Source organism: Rattus norvegicus, chromosome 8 (assembly GCF_036323735.1).
Source record: "Rattus norvegicus strain BN/NHsdMcwi chromosome 8, GRCr8, whole genome shotgun sequence".
In the NCBI taxonomy this organism is placed as follows: Eukaryota; Metazoa; Chordata; class Mammalia; order Rodentia; family Muridae; genus Rattus; species Rattus norvegicus.
In genome coordinates, this window is record NC_086026.1 from 98,267,191 (window position 1) to 98,281,056 (window position 13,866).

The window sequence follows — 13,866 nt, forward strand, 5'->3', positions numbered from 1 at the left end:
CAATAATTGACAACATGGACTTAAAAACAAAAAAGCATTTATCCAGCTGTCAAAAAAGTCAACTGGGTGAAGAGGAAGCCCACAGAATGGGGGAGCATCTTTGCTAATCACATCTGGTGATTAATATCCAAAATATATAAAGAACTCATAAAAAAAGAAAATAAAAAAACCTGTAGTGGTAATAGGTTAATCTGCGCTAATCTCTCTAGCAGCAGCTGTGCGTTCCTTGCTACCTCTCCAATGCTCTGGATTCTCAAATGAAACACACACACACACACACACACACACACACACACACACACACACACACGGAGCCTTATATTTAACATGCCTTAATCAGTTCAATGGCTGGGCCAGTCCCAAACTTCCATGTTGCTAACGTTTCCCCTCCAATACTCCCAAGTTATTCCTTGCTAAAATCTATATTCCACCTTTGCTGTTGCCGCTCTTCCCCTGCTCTTGCATGGCTGGTACTCTGCCTTCCACAGCTCTCAAGTCTGTATCCTATTCCTCTCCTGGCATGGTGAGTCTCCTCTTGCCTTGGTCTCCTTCCCTACAAATCCTAATGTCCCGCCTCTGTCTCCCTGCACAACCATTGGTCGTCAGCAACTTTATTTACCGATCAGCCAAGTGGGGGTAGGAAGCCTCAGCATCTTGTATGCAGATGTGTGGGTAGCCATGTAATTTTGGGAATCGAATTAACACAAGTAGCATTAGAAACAATCCACAACATCAACCCATCCAAAAATGGACCTGAACAGACAGTTCTCAAAAGAAGTGAAAATGGCTAAGAAATATATTAAAAACTTGTTAATCATACTTAGAAATTAGGAAAATGCAAGTCAAAGCAACTTTAAGATTTTATCTTACCCCAGTCAGAATAGGAAAGATCAACAAAACAGCAAGTGCCAGGGGACTATGGAGAAAAGGGACCCTCATCTACAGTGGGTAGAACTGAAAATTGGTGCAGCCACTATGAAACTCAGTGTGGAGAATTCTCAAAGAGCTAGAAGTAAATCTATGATATGACCCCCTACACCACTCCTTGGCATATGCCAACAGGGCTTGACACATATACATGCTCAGCCATGGGCACTGCTACTCTATTCACCCTACTGATGAAGGGATAATGAAAAATGTGGCATGGCTACATCATAGACTACTATATGTACTATAATTACTGTAAAGAAAAATGAAAATGTAAAAATTTGGAGTACATGAACCTACTAATTCCAACTGGCAGAAGAGACCAGGTTTTCCCATATGGCATTCCATGGACAATCCAAGCATATATAGCATATATATTTATGTCTCTTTGTGTCTATGTGTGTACATGTCTGTCAGTCTGTCCTCTCTCTCACACACATACACACAATAAAGAAAAGTACATGTGTCATAAAAAGCACATTCCTCACCCTTCTCTGTACCTTCCCTTATTCTTTTCTTGAAAGAAGCTAGCCAATCACTTATTTAAAGACAACACTGTGGGAGCGCTTCAGAGAGAGTTCAACAATTTAAAAAACACAGTGCCCCTCCAGAGGAGGAGGAGGAGGAGTCAATTCCTAGCACTGACAGGGCAGCTTCTAATGTCCCCATTTCCAGGGAATCCAAGACCCTCTTCTGGCCACCATCAGCATGTGCATGGTGCAGATATAACCATAGACATAAAATAATAAAAGACAGCACTATGATGTTTAAAGTCACTTTAGTTGGTCCAATAGTAACAAATAAAGGGAAAAGTATGCAAAACTAATTTCACTCACAAATATGACCATTCAGAGATAAAATGTATGTGTATTTTCTCCCTGATTGCATAATACAATTCATGATACAGATCACAACATCCCACACGTTAGATTCTATGACTTCCTAGTTTGGTGGCCTCAGAATGCTAGTTCAATCTGTTCCCAACACATGGCTGGTACACCGTAGAGAAGAATTATACTTTATCAGTTCTCATTGAAGAAAAATTGAGGACAAAACTTAAATCCTGTAGTTTACATTTTGCTCAGCTTTGTTAGTCTATCCTTTAGGAGGACAGAACTGTAGTAACTAATAATTTTTGCTGTTAACGAAACCCACTTCTTTCACAGTCCAACAATCAAACACCTCATCATCTGACAAGCCAAGCACTTAAGACAATAATTCATAGTTAAGTATATTACTTAAGCCCAAATTCTACAAAGGCACCATGAAGACAGAAACGGGGAGAGGGAATACAACAACAAAAAATGTCAGAATCACAGGAAATAGCCTTAGTGAAAATACTAAGTTAAATCTCTTGTGTATGTTTCTTGCTGTTATTCTTGCAGATGAAGTACTTCAAAGTAAAAAGTGACTGCTTGTTCGAAACAGAGAAAATTACATGATGATGTTTTGAAGTACACATCTCTACTACTATTACTGAACCCACACTACTTCTGGGAATATAAAAACTACACGCTTCAGGGGCGGAGCCTTCTGACCTCAAAATGTCAATTTAACCAATTTAATTTTTTCAGAATATTTCAGCTCTTGAAAAAAAAAACAGGAATATTTAGTTGCGATGGGTACTATTCTGCTTTCTGACTTTGGATCAAAAAAAATAATATTTTAAACAGACGAAATTGCGAGGAAGCGCTGTGGTTGCAAAGGTGTATGTACTGTTGCGCGAGAAGGGTTCCGCCAAGAACGAAGGCTGCGACAGAACCTTAAACCCGCCTCCCTCCGATGACTGGATCATCTTTACCGTCTCGAACTGAGGTGGCATTACAGATTATATTTGTGGAAAAGATGATAAAGGCTCATCACTGAGCAATAGTCAAAATGGAAAGGTTGAGAGAGTCAGGTAACCAGGAAGAATGCGTAACCCCGGCCCGTGACCGCCCACAAATCGGGGCGCAACTTCGGACGTCCCTTCCAAGCCCACAGTGCACAGTGCGCTCCGGCCGGCAGCCCAGCAGCCGGCCGGCTCTCAAACGGCCTTCGCCGCCGGGCCAACGGCTGGTACCTGTTGAGGAGCAGCGAAGCGGCGCTGAGGCAGAGTAGCAGGAAGCAGAACAGCGGATACTGACGGCAAATCTCGCGTCCCACGTCCAACCGCAGCCGCTGCTTCAGCCTCTCGCCGATCGTCCGCACCCAAGACCCCATCTCAGTCCACGAAGCGGAGGACTTGCCGCCCTCAGAGGCTGAGGCGGAAGGCACCCCCAATCCCCGGCGGCGGAGCCACATAGCCACCCACCACCCAGCTTCACAGCTAGGCGCAGCCGCACAAGGCCCCGCCCCGCAACCCTCGCCGCGCGTGCGCAACTACCACCCCCACAACCCGCAAGGCCGAACCACCGCCACCGCCACCCGGACCGCTGGAGTACCCGGGAGTGCTCAGACTGACGTTCTGGCGCGGCCACCCACTTTCCTTTTCCGGAAGTCCAGGGAAACCTAGAATGCGGAGACTGGCAGAATTAGGGAAAAGTGCGGGAAAGCTAACTACACAGCAACCGTGTGCAGCTCCTGGGGCCCTCTGGGAAGTGTAGTTCCCACAGCGGAACCTGCCGCTTCACCCTCTCAGATTGGCGTAGCCACGCTTAAGGGAGAAGGACGCCTTCAAGTCCGCTTTTTAAAGGGGGAATCAAACTGGGCTTATGACCACCTACCCGCCTACCTCCCACATCCGAAAGCGAATGTCTTAAGCCATGTAACCACCAACTTGGAGTTCGACTCACCTCGCCCCGCTATCTTAACCACAGACCCACGTAAGACGATCGCCGGTTGGGAAGCTAGGTAGTCCCTTTTAACGTCAGTATTTTGTACGAGCTAAAGCTTAGGCGAGGTGCGAAGCATTTGAACTTACCCTACAAACATTATCCTCATAGCGTAGGTGTTCTAGATTCAACGACAGTATAACCACATTGCGGAGACGTGCAAGATCCTGCTAGGGATCACTTCATAGCGACCCAGAATGTCATGCTATTCTGATATTGGCAAGTTCCATCATGAGATCTGTCTCTTCCCTAGATCTTACCCTCAAAGGCAGGGAAACAACTGTTCTTTTCAAATGTACGTGCAGCTTACTATTTTCAATATTCTGAAAAGGTGGATCATCCTTTGTGGCATATTTCCTTTTCAGAATGCACCATTCTTCCTATTACAGCTGTTGGAAATTGATGTCTTTATTCTTAAATTTATATGTACTAATTTCTCCAGAATCAACTTTGATACAACCTACGGACTAAAGTACAGTAGTAATCTTCAGATAGTAGTTACATTTCCACTGGTGTGCATGTCACCACATATATATTCATTATGCTCATGTGAAGCTTTAAGTTTCAAGGTACACACTTAACATTAATTTCACTTTTGTAAATTTACCCTACAACTCCTTAAAGAGGGCATAGAATATCCCAACAAAGATGAGTAGTATGTAGTCAGCCTAGATAGCAAAGACTATTATCTCAAACAAATCTAAGGACCAAGCACTGTAGCGCCCCGTGGTTATTTAGCAAACGTGCAAAATAGCTCTCCTTTACTGCAACTTACCGAACTGCAAAATAGCTCTCCTTTACTAAAATACACTGGGGCTAATAGTGAAATAGAAACCGTATGGGTGAAGTATGTTAATATTCATGTATCCTAAAGTGCCTATTGTGAACTTAAGTGATTTAAACAGGTATATCACTTGTCTTGCAATTTGCAGTTTTAAAATATTTGCTTCTAAGATTCTGAAATTACTTCTTACCAAGATAGCATATCTTTAATGGACTTTTTTCAGCCCTGCTCAAATTAGACGCCTAATTTGTCTAATTTCTTTGCAGAAGAAATTAAAATGAACTAGGCAATTTGTCTATATTGGTTTTAGAGTATTTTTCTGTTGTAATGAGGACTTAACTCTCTCATGCACTGTAATTGGTGCGTGACAACTTAATGCCTGAAAGATTCCACAAGTCCCACTGCTACAACTTCACCCATGAAAATTAACCTTTATTAAATTTTCTCATTCTTAAAATCCACTTTACACTCGTGTTCATTAAGTTTCTCCTATCTTACACGAAATGCTCCTTAGAGCAGCTATGGGATATTGTCAATCAATCCCGATTAAGAAATTCTGCTTAGCCAGGCAATGGTGGTGCACACCTTTGATCCCATCACCAGAAGTTAGGAACTGGTATGGTTCTGAGTTTTGAGGTCTTCAGGGCTACACAGGGAAGGGGAAAAGAAAATGCTGTCTTGCCTAATAGTTACTATGAACTGGATTTGTTTCAGCTCCTGAATTCTCATCTCTGTAATAAATTTAATTATAAAGATTAAATTGGGTGAATAGTACTTTGTGCACAAATACTAAAAAAAAAGTTTTGAACTTCAAAAGATGAAAATTACAACTAACCTATTGGTCTAGATGAAAATATGAAATCAAACTGAGGTCCAGAGATTTGATGCTCCCCACCCCCATCTGCCCCACTTTAAAATTCCAAACAGTGTATTTTGTAATTCTTTGTGTGAAATGTGTACTACTATTAAGTATAAAATATAAAGCAAAAATCAGAATTTTTTAGCCCAAAATTTAAACTGAATATTTTGAGTGCTTCTTTTTAATAGAGAATACAAAATACACATACATGCACTGAATGCTAGTAGTGTCCTGAACTGTTACTATAGGCTCTGCAAACCCAGTGCAGTAAGATTTTTGAAAGAGTCTCATGCCCCAGGCTGGTCTTGAAGTCTTGACAATTCACCCTGCCTGAGCCTCAGGTACTAAGATTACATGCATGAGTCATAATGCTGAGCAAATGTACGTATGAAAAATTATCCATTTGTGTGTACTAGACGGGTTTAAAAACTATAATAATCCATCTAAAGGCCCGTAGACATCAAACTTCAGTAGTATGCCCATTATTTTAATGAATATTTATTGAATAGCAAATAAGTGTAAGGCACTGTGCTAAATGTGGTGGAAGATACAATGAGTTTTGTTGAGTTTCTGACCTCCAAAGGCTTACAATCTAGTGAAGGAGACAAAATACACATAAATGTAATGTATAATACAGGGCATATGAGTAGTTTTTATTCCCCTAAACAACAATTAGTAAAGGGGCAATTTTTAAGGTATGAAGATCTGGAAAGGCCTCTTGTACAAACAGCAGTTATCTCTATTTTCACCTAGTTTGCAGAATGAAGCACTAGGCAGTTAAAATACCTAATGTTTCCCCCTAATTTACTCCAATTTCCCTCATCTCCAAGCATACCCTATATTATACAGGAGTCTGAGGTAGTTAAGTCCAAGTCTACACTTACTTTTAAAAGGTCAAGTGTCTCCCCTTGAACACTTAGCAAACCTCCTGCCTCAGCCTCCTATGGCTGGAAAAACAGGCAAGAGAAAAATCTCCTAGAATTCGGATGCTAAATGTAAAGCACACTTTTACAAGCTTAATTCCACCACCTGCAGACTGAACACAAGAGAAGGCTCCCTAACCCTAGAAGCCAGTCCCACTTTTCAGACTCAAAGAGAATTCATTAACCCACCCCAGTCTCATAGCATTGCAGAATTTGATACTCACGTTTTACACCTTTATTCTCGTCTTTCTCCCTACTGCCTATCACTATATATCAAAATCTTAATATAAAATCTATACAAAAAGGTAATGTTTTCCTTCAAACCTTAAGAAAAGTGTAGATTAATTCACACATGAGAAATATAGTAATTTTTAAGAGGTCTGAAATGTTTAAAAGTTACTTTCAGCCCAGTGGTAGTGGTGCACACCTTAGCACTAGGGAGGCCAGCCTCCTCTACAGAGGGAGGTCCAGTACAGCCAGGGCTACACAGAGAAACTGGCATAGACCCCTTCCCAACACAAAAGTCACTTTCCTATTTAACCTTTTTGTGTCTTGAGGCAAAACCTCCACTTGGAAGAAATCTCCATTAGAAAAAACCATGAGTTAACATACCTTAGGCAATCAGTGCCTATGTACAGACAACTCCCTGGGTAAAATAAACTACCACCATCAAAGGCTTTGTCATCTCATGTTAGCACCAAAAAGGTTAAATGTTTCACATTTGTTGACTTATCTCTAACTTATGATGAACTAACTTCTAAAATCTGTCATGAAATTAGGTGTGATTAATAGCAAAATGGAAAATGGATCAACTCACCTGCTTATGTACTAGACTGGAAAAGGCACTTAAAATCCAATATCACCTTGTTACAGTTTTTAACAATGCATGTCTACTTTTTAGTTTTATCTTAAACAAGTAAAATACTTGGTAAACTACTTTTCATGGTGTTTAACCCAAAAATACTTTAAAGGTTTTTATACTTCTAACCGTCTCAGTATTTCCTACAACTTAAGCATTTAAGTCGGGTGTGATGGTAGTCTGTAAACCAGGAATTAGGAAGCAGAAGCTGGAAGACTGCCCCAAGTCTGAGGACACTCTGGCCTAAATAGTGATTTCGTAGACTACTTGACACGGGGCAAGTCCACTGGGAAGAAAAAAAGCATTTTGACATGGAACCTATAAACTCTCACGCAATTAGGCAATAAACCAAGTATATCAGCTCACAACTGATGAGCAAAAAAAAGCACTGCTGTGAGTCTGAAGACAGTCTAGTCACATGAGCTCTGACATAGTGCGTCCTTGACTCAGAGACAAAAAATAATGAACAATTACAATACTAATTTTGTAAATTTGATTCTACCAGTCAGGCTATTAACTAATTTAAATAAAATGTTGCCTTAACTAAAAATTTCTTATGGGTAAGCCTATTCCAGTTATAAAAAAATTCAATCCAGTATATTCAAATTGAAATTTTGAATGAGATAATTTTGGAAATTTTTTTGAAAAACTTACTGGAAAATTTAAAAGGCGGGTAACATTTAGATATAGGCTTCTTTAAACAACATGAAAATAGGATTCTAAAGACCTGAATTGTGAATTTCACCACCTACATTCTTGCAAGACTTCCAGATGCTCAGATAAACAGTTGTTAGTTCAATTTACAGTTGTGCATACACATATATACACACAACCTATATAAAAGACCAACTTTTAGTTATTTCTTGAGGCTAAATAGCTAAGCTTCCTTAATAATACTTCCAGAACCACTGATGGCAGCTATGAGGAAGCCATTCTGTGGGAACTCTAATTCCAGGGTTGGGACCTATATGGCAAAGATCCCAACAAATACCAGGTCAAGATGCTGAAGGCACAATTTAGTTAAATCATTTAATTTTACTTAAATGCATAGGTCTTGGACAGATTCCAGATTTTTATTTCCTTTCGTAAGCAACTGTTTAAAGAAATACATGGAACTATTATCAAAGTGATTAGGAGTATAACTAACATATAAACTGCCAGAAAATATTAGGTTATCAGGCAATAATTTAAAGTATATCTAAAGATTCAAGTAAAAATTATGGCTTCCTTCTTATACCTTTATTCTTACAATTTTTTAACCAAAATAGCATATAGCACACATAAAAATCTCACTTGTTCACCAAAGAAAATAATGTGAGAACAGAGCTTCTACTTTCTTACATGGTACATATTTCTGTCTGAAGAAAGTAGCCTCAAGTATGGCACAACTCTGAGACATAAAATGTATTAAGGGCTGCAAAGATGGCTCAGCAGTTAAGAGCACTGGCTGCTCTTCTAAAGGACCAGGGTTAGATTCCTGGCATTCATCTGGAAACTCCAGAACCCTCTGTAACTCCAGTTCTAGGCCACGTCGCTCTCTTCTGACCTCCTCAGGCACTGCATGCCATGTTTGACATACATACATACAGGTAAAACTCCTATAAACAAAAATTGTTTTAAAAATTTTAATATGCTAACCAAAAACATACAATAAAAGTACTTGATGCAATGATGAAAAGACTAGTAAAACTGGAGTCTACCAATAAAGACTGCAATGGCCATGATAAAGTGCCCATTATTTTATATTAGAAAAGTAATATTTATGATGTCTAAAACAAGATAGTTTATCTTTAGATATTTGTCCCTCCAGCCAGATATTTAAGAATATCTGTATGACGGGGTGTGTTAGCATAAGAAAAAAGTACTCTAATATGCAGAGACAACTACTAGCAGATTTCCACATAAGAAATCAAACATACCTTGAAAAAAAAAAACAGCATGCTATGAAACTATAGACATGAAAGCTGTGATAAGATACTAAGAAATGCCAATGGGATTTTGATAACTGATTTCAGTAACAAGAAAATGCTACAAGGGTTAAAACAGTTTTGACGAATACCCAGTTTTGTATCTATCAGGATGCTGATACCGAGTTAATACCTATTATAAACACGTGGGAAGAAGAAACCACACCTAAAATTTATGTCCAGCAAACTGAGTAGAAATAGGTACAGTTACTAACTATGAACTGTTTCAATAGACAAAGTTAGATGAGTTGAAGGGAGATGAAGTTACTAAGACTTGGGAGGAAGGAAAACAACTTAATTTTGAAATTAACAAGTATTTGTTTAAAAAAAATCTGAATTACCAATAAAATAAAGGAGGTTGGGACAGATGAACTAGCATACTAGTTCATCTAATTTAATCCCAGCCCTGAGAAGGGAGAGCAAATCTCTTGTGAATTCCAGCACAGCTGGGTACACATAGATCCAGACCAGGCAAGGTAGATGATCTCAAAGAATAAAAAAAGAAATTAAAAAAAGTGTTTCAGTCCCTTAAAATTTCCAGATCAGGCTCATTAAATTACCACCACTATATTTCATGAAACTTTAAACAAGCATTTACTCCAGACATTAAAATACATAATCTCTATAATAGTACTACTTGGAATTTACGGGACTTCAGTCAACCCCCAATCTCAAACATCTGAACAGCAATTTAAGTATTTAGAAGTAACAGAGTAATGCTCTGTAGTCTGATAGTTTTCCTTTAAAAACAGACTCAATATTGGCTTCCTTACTAAAATACTTTCCCTGATTTAACAGTTATCTTAGCAAACTATACATTATGTGTGTGAGAAATGAGAAATCTATGAATATAAGATCTATGAATAGAAGTCCAAAATTACTGTGAGTTGAAAACTCAAAAGAAAAAATATTTTAAAGAAATAAATAAAGACCTTAGTCGACTAAAGATGACTTTTTTGTTTCCTGACACATGTACACAGAGAATTAGTTATATGGAAGGATGAGCAATATTTGCAGCATTAAAAACTAAACTAAGATTTTGATACTCAAAACCATGAGTAAAAGAAATATCAATATCTAAAGTCACAAGCCTGATTAAATAATTTTTAATTATAAAAAATTGCCTAACTGCCTCAAAATGTTTTGCTTTTGAAAAGAATTAAGGACTTGACTCCTTAATCAGTGTAAAACAGCAGCATAAACACAAAACACAAATAAACACTTATCAAATCTGAAAGCTAACTGCAGTAATAAAAATAAAACTGTTTCATCTAACAAAATATGCAAACATGAAGGGAAGCTATAAAATGTAAAGAAACATTCAGTGATTTTCTGAAGATTCTGAAAACTTATGCTAAAATGCTGTTCTAAACCTCTGCTCTTATTTCTAGACGTTTCAAAATAATCTGCTTTGCTCAGTAAACAATATCAAATTGTGTAACAGGATGTTCTACATTTAAGCATGCTAGATACTGATTTAAGTTCAAGTATCCCAGGTTAGTATCTTATCTCCAAGGTATTAGAATTATAGGAAGGAATACACACCTAGTACTTATTAGAGACATTTCTCTGTGTAGTCGTGGTACTATTCCCTATATTATATTCTACTAGTCATTTCTATTTTAAAATTCGGCATTTAAAGTGTACTTCACTGAGAACAAAGCTTTTTCTTAGAACTGAAAAACTAAAGCTCCTACAAACTCTGCACTCACTGGACAGTTCATACAAGTGTATTTTACAAGGGAGGTAATGTGCAAGGCTCCTTATCCAGTAAGGGATGAAATTGGGGTGCCAGCTATAAAATCACTTTTAAGGTGTCTGTCTAATTTCAAAATGAATAATGCGGAACTGTTTGTGACGACTGTCATTATTATTTCTCTGCTTGTTATTAGAAAATAAAACCTGACACTACTCACTTTTTTCTCTCACAAAGGATTTTGCAGTTCACTATCTCAGTGGACAGGTTAGTAACTGAATTTTTATCACTATTCCTTTTTCATTAATAATTTTAAAAACACCAAATGTTAAGAAAAATTGAAGCATTAAACTATGTAAATTGTATTTCAACACTGGATTAAAATTATAGCACTTTAAGAATTAATGTACAAGTATAAAAGTAAACAGCTGAGTGCACCACATCAATTGAACACTTGTAAAAGTTCAAGGTGGTGACTTCCCAAGAAAAGGGACCTTCTTTATCAGTACTGAGACAAAATTTGTGAATTCGTTTCTGTCTTAAGCATTAAGCCCCACTTCTTATAATTGAAAATGACTGATCCAGACAGCTTGTTTAAAACAAATTTAATGTCAATACATGCATTAAAAAAGTAATTTGATGAAATTCAAAAAGCTACTTTTTCATAAGGGGAATTTTAAATAAGTAACTCTAGTAAGATCCTTCCAATGAAAGCTTGAAGAACAGAAAAATTAAGAACAAAGCAGCAGCTCTCTGCATCTGTCTCTTTGTACTTAAAAGCTGAATCAAATTATTTTAATAAACCCAAATTCTACTTAAAGAAACGTAACCAGGCATTGTAGCATTTTACCCTTAACCCAAGCAATCAGGAGGCAGATCTTTGATCTGGAGGCCAGCCAGGTCTGTATGCGGAATTCCTGACCAGACTGACTCAAACAAAATCAAGGAGGGACAACAGGATTAAAAAGAAATTTTCAGCAATAAAACCTCAAGACTTGAAGTTAAAACCAAGATAAGAGGAAGACTGTTTTAAAAGAGGGGGCAAGGAGTAGAAGGGAGTAAGTTAAGACCTATTCATGAACCCTGAAGGCTGAGGAGTCTGAAAAGAACTGCTTACAAAAAAAAGATAGTGTCTGTGAAGTTCTGAGAAAAAACTTACTCCAACTATCAAAGACCAAGGGCAAAACAGACATCTTCTGACATGAGTGCTTATAGGTCACAAAGTACTACCTAAAAACAAATCAAATGGAACTGCAGCACAAGCTAAACTCAGTACAGTAAAAACCAATCTGACAATGCATTAGTTATTGAGAATAGCCCAGCAAAATTATCTTAAAACTAGGAAACTAGGGCTGGAGAGATGGCTCAGTGGTTAAGAGTACTGATTGCTCTTCCAGAGGTCCCGAGTTCAAATCCCAGCAACCACATGGTGGCTTACAACCATCTGTAATGGGGTCTGATGCCCTCTTCTGGTGTGTCTGAAGACAGCTACAGTATACTTATAAATATTTAAAAAAAAAAAAAAAACGAAGGTAACTAGAAATTGAAGAGAAAATCAGTGCTAGTTCCTTAGTAATGACCTCTACCTAGACAAATAATACATTAAGACAGTTAATTTTGTGCTCCAAAGGGCCCATTTTGGCATAAGGGAAATGTTCTATGTTTTGGCTATCTTCAGTCTCCAGGCAAGGTGCATGTACTAGTTTCAACCTGAGAGCAGAATTTTTTTAAAGTAACTAAGAAATGAAGAGAATTTATTCCATGCTATTATTCACTTATTCCGCACTATTACATTGCTTTTTGTATCCTACTATGTCCTCAAGGTTGGCAAAAATTCAATCCTCCTGTCTGAGATTATAGATGTGTGCTTCTACCAATAAAAGTAAACACCTAACTAGCATAAGCCAAATTCTTCAAAAGGGGAAATGACAGTAATTAAGAGGTTAATAAGACACACACCTTTAATCCTACCACTCAGGAGGCAGAAACAGGTAGACCTCATTATGAGGGCAGCCTCATCCAGAGTTCCAGGGCAGCCAGGGCTACAGAGAACCTTGTCCTGAAATACAAAAACAAAAACACACACACAAAAAGAGGCTTAAAAATTTCTACAAGAATTATAACTGGAAGTGGGCTGGAATCCTGGAAGACTTTCATACCCTGTGGTATGTAACTACTTTGCATGTAAGTTTTAAATTACCAACAAGGCTGGGTGCAAAGTGAAGGCATATGTGTAGGATCCTGCATTCCATCCAATACCAAAAGAAATATAATTCAAGTTGAACCGTCAACTACAAATACCATCTTCCCTCAAAACTAAAACCTACTTTTTCATGATCTAACTTTAACCTACCAATTAATAGATCAAGAAATTATACATGCAAATGTAGCTTCTATTTCACAGTGATTTCAAAACATTATCTTCTCTTTTACCAACTGCTAAATAATTTACAGGCATGACTAAAAGCCTTCAACTTGGTGGTATCCCTGATTAACAAACAACCATGAAGGCTTTTCTGTACCATGCAGTTAAACTGGAACCTACAGTAAAGAAATTCGATAGGCGGATTTTCATGTCACTGCTAAGGATAATTTGCATGCATTCTTTTTCCCTCCAATTTGAAATAAAGATATTGTAAATAATTTTTTTTAAAAAAGAATTAAATCACACTGCATCTTTGTCCTTCGATCCAAGACAATTATAGTGTAAGACAGACAATTTTAACATGAATCTTCACAATCTTAATTTACCACAATGGTAGTACTATGTTAGCATTTCAAGGGTTCTAAATGTCCCTTTTTTCTGAATACAGCAAACTAAATGAAAATCTACAAACTGGAAAAGTGCTTAAAATTGTTTTTAGCTGTTTGCATAGCACCATTACTCAGAATTCCCTGCCCTCAAGGAGCTTCCATTCTAAGAGGGGGAAAAAAATACTAACTAGGTAACATAAGGAAACTGATCAAAAAGCAGTAAGCCATAGACACTGAATGATCAGTTTATCTTCTCTGTGCACGCTTTGCTTAAAGGCTCCTAA

The 13,866-nt window shown here is 37.8% G+C and overlaps 1 protein-coding gene across 15 annotated transcripts in view; it reads right to left on the reverse strand.

Moving 5' to 3' along the window:
* Positions 1-11,097, reverse strand: part of Snx14 (sorting nexin 14) — a 224,519-nt gene extending 213,422 nt beyond the window's left edge. For 10 of the 15 annotated variants that reach the window (XR_010053970.1, XR_010053971.1, XR_005487837.2 and 7 more), the window contains exon 1: positions 2,990-3,270. Coding sequence is in view for 6 of the 15 variants with exons in the window: in XM_039081534.2 (XP_038937462.1) it covers positions 2,990-3,210 (221 nt within the window). In the remaining 9 variants the exon portion in view is untranslated. Of the gene's footprint in view, positions 1-2,989; positions 3,272-3,350 lie in introns of those variants that run through there. The other 5 variants (XM_063265566.1, XM_063265565.1, NM_001108174.2 and 2 more) reach the window with 3 other exon arrangements.
* Between the last annotated feature and the right edge of the window lie 2,769 nt (positions 11,098-13,866).